Here is a 3542-nt window from a genome sequence, read left to right on the forward strand (position 1 = left end):
CAGGAGGAGCCGGGGATCGAACCAACAACCTTCCGCTCTGCCTCTGCGCCACAGCCGCTCTGAGAGTTTCTGACAGTTGAATTATTATATTAATAATAATGAACTCTGAACACTTCAAACCTCAGGAAGAACGTGTTAAATCAGTTCATTCATTCATCTTATAAACTCTTATTTTATTTCATTCTTTGAGCGTCGGACCGGCAGTCAGTCAGCAGGAGGCCCTTTCAGAATAAAAGCACTTCCTGCTGAATATTGAGAATATTGGACACAAACTGCTGGAGGTGGAAACAAGTTCAACAGATCAATGAATAGGAAACAGCTGATTGATTGATATACTGATACGGAGAACTAATTATGTACTCATTATGTAATGTAAATAATCTGATTTTGAATAAATTAAATGTTGTTTGAGTCAGATTGAAACCTGATTAAGGAGGCCACAACAACAATCTTTATGATATTATTGATCTTCCAGCTGCTTTCACAATCAGTTGGTGTTTAAAAAAAGAGAAACAGAATTATCTGTTAAAGCATCATGAACGTCACCACTGCTGATTGGAGGTCGATCACACAGCGACACATCACAACTAAACCGGTGTTTCCTGCCGGACGGCGTCTCCTGGCAAGCTTTTTTCTAGCGGTTTTTAGACAATCATTAAAGTTAAAATATTCTCAACTCAGCGTAGAGTCAGTGTCACACTTAACCCAGACAGCCGATCAAATCAATCAAGAAGCAGGCTTTACTACTTTACCACTTCCTGTTTACTATGCAGGTAAATAGGTTAGCTAGTTAGCTAGTTGGACTGAGAGCTATGGAGCAGCGGGTGTAAAGTAAACTCAGTTATCACCTCTTTGAAATGAATTATATTTAATAATAAAATAATAATCAGCTCTTTGCCAAGATGTTTTTGAAGCACTGCGCCTGTGACGCTGCGTCTCTGTGATCAGTCCATTAATCCATCAGTCAGCATCTATTTTCAGAACCAAATCAATATGGTCAAATTCCGACGGCAGCTTCCAGTTTCTCAAATGTGAAGATTTCTTGTCCAGTGCTACCCAACGCCTGCTGCCTTTAAGCTTCTGTTCGTCCCGTCACGTGTTAGTGTTTTTGAAATGTAAAAATAAAAAAGGTGAAATCGTATTTGAACCTCTGAGGACACCCATGAATCTTGATTTAAAACAGTTTTGTGTCTCTGACGATGGGAGAATCATCAGATTTCAGTCTGGACTCTGTTCTAAAGTCTGAACTTGGTCTGAAGTCTACAGCTGAATAAAGTCCTGCTGCAGACTGCCGTCCTGCCTCCTGATAGGTTCTTTGCTGATCCGGACGTCCAGGTGCACCTTCATGTGGACGTCTCTGGAGCGTTTCTCCTGGTAGCTCTTCCCGCACACTCTGCAGCTGTAGGGTTTCTCTCCGGTGTGTGTCAGCAGGTGTTTCTTCAAGTCGTTCTTGGTGACAAAGGCCTTCCAGCACAGGTTGCAGCTGAAAGCTCGCTCCTTCTTGTGGAAGCGGATGTGGGTCTCCAGGTATCCTTTGGTGCTGAAGCTCTTGTTGCAGAGGCTGCAGCTGAACGGCTTCTCCCCAGTGTGGGTCAGCATGTGGGCGTTCAGTCCTCCCACCTGCCTGAAGGCTTTACCGCATATGCGACACTGGAACGGCTTCTCGCCTGTGTGGATCCTTTTGTGGACCTCCAGGACATGGACCGACGCCAGGCTCTTCCCACAAGTCTCACAGGAGACGCGCTGAGCTGGCTTGTCTCCGGTGTGGTTCCTGATGTGTGTCGTCAGAGCGCCGTTATCAATAAACGTCTTTCCGCAGAACTCGCAGATATATGGTCGCTCTCCGGTGTGGATCCGTTTGTGGCGCCGCAGGGCACCGGGCCTCGGGAAGGATTTACCGCAAACACCACAGCGGTACGGTTTGACCCCGGTGTGACTCCTCATATGAGTCTCAATGTTCTGGTAGGTTTTACCGCAGATGTGACAGATTTTACCAGCGTCTCTGTGATTCTGCAGGTGGTCTGTCAGGGTCTCTGATGGCAGCAAACCTTCACCGCAGACACCGCAGACGGACTCTGTTGAGTGACTCTTGGCATGTTTCCTTAAACTACCTTTACTTTGAAAAGACTCGCCGCAGACTTTGCAGCAGTGAGTCGACACCTTCACATTCTCTTCCGCAGTTTTCTCTGGTTTCAGCCTTGGAGAGTCCGGCAAAGGCTCTGCGTCCTCATCGCCACCAATCTCCCACGAGTGACTCCTGCTGTGTGTCTTTAAGGCGCTGCTCTCAATGAACGTCTTCCCACAGTGCTGACAGACGTAAGGTCGCTCCCCACCGTGGATCTTCCTGTGGCGCCTCAGTGCTCCAGGTCGGGGGAAGCGTTTGTTGCAGATGCCGCAGCGGTACGGTTTGATCCCTGTGTGGCTTCGCATGTGCGTCTCCATGTTCTGGAAACTCTTCCCACAGATGCTGCAGGTCCCACTGGTCTCTCTGTGAGACTGCAGGTGAGTCCGCAGACGGTCAGGTGAGTCCAGCTGCTGGCCACAGACGCCGCAGACGCTCTGAGACTCGCTGCTGTGGCTCTCGGCGTGTTTCCTAAGGAACCCTCGGCTGTGGAATGAATCGCCGCAGACTCTGCAGCACAGCGAGGAGGACTTGAGCCCTCGATCTGTCTCAGGCGTCTCTAACTGACCGCCTTCGTCGTCCTCGGTCCTGTCGCCATCGTCCTGTTCGTGGGTCTTCAGGTGATCCTGGAGCAGTTGGTTCTGGGTGAAAGTGAGTCCACAGACCGGGCACACATCGGCCGTCTTCCTGCAGTGGATCTTCTTGTGTCTCCTCAGTGCTCCGGGTCGGGGGAAACTCTTGGTACAGATGTCGCAGCTGTATGGTTTGACCCCGGTGTGACTCCTCATGTGCGTCTCCATGTTCTGAAACATCTTCCCGCAGATCTCACACGTTCCGCCGCCTCTCTCTCTGTGAGACCGAAGATGGTTGAAGAAGGACTCGTAGTGTTCACCGCAGACTCCACAGAGACACTCTGGGTTGTCCGAGTGCGTTTCTGCATGTTTCACCAGATTCCCTTTGTGGCGGAAGCTTTTTCCACAGTTGGCGCAGCGGTGAGCCGGCCGGTCCGACGATGCTGTCTGATGTCTCTGACCTCCAGACTGCCGCCCTCCGTCTTCGTTAGTGGAAGAGTTGTCGCTGCCCCTCCAGTCGTCGTCGCTCTCGGCTGCGGAGGTGTCCGAGGAGGCGGAGCTGAGCGGCGCTGCGAGGAAGAGGTCGACTTCAGATAGCGGGCGGTGGCTTTCGTTAGCACTCGTCATCCTGATGGAATCTGGAAGAATTTTTTTAAATGATAATTAGTTCATCAGTGTCACATGTTAATCTATAACGTGTGTTACAACATATACATATTAGAACTTTAACACAAATTAAATTGTATTAAAGTTTTATTTTCCTTCCTCAATCTCTGACGAATCCTTTCTAGCAACTAGAAGCTGCCAGAAGCTGTCATACACTGACTGTTTACCATCCACTGTTTAGA

At 49.2% G+C, this 3542-nt stretch overlaps 1 protein-coding gene across 1 annotated transcript; it reads right to left on the reverse strand.

Moving 5' to 3' along the window:
• Positions 1-911: 911 nt before the first annotated feature.
• LOC118342662 (zinc finger protein 345-like) lies at positions 912-3335 on the reverse strand (the record flags this gene model as incomplete). The annotated part of the gene is given in 1 exon segment (XM_035681272.1): positions 912-3335. A coding segment is annotated over 1 exon segment (2075 nt), but the record flags the coding sequence as incomplete, so codon positions are not given.
• Between the last annotated feature and the right edge of the window lie 207 nt (positions 3336-3542).

This window comes from Morone saxatilis, unplaced genomic scaffold (genome assembly GCF_004916995.1).
Source record: "Morone saxatilis isolate NCDOM2014 unplaced genomic scaffold, NCSU_SB_2.0 Contig9, whole genome shotgun sequence".
Classification (NCBI taxonomy): Eukaryota; Metazoa; Chordata; class Actinopteri; family Moronidae; genus Morone; species Morone saxatilis.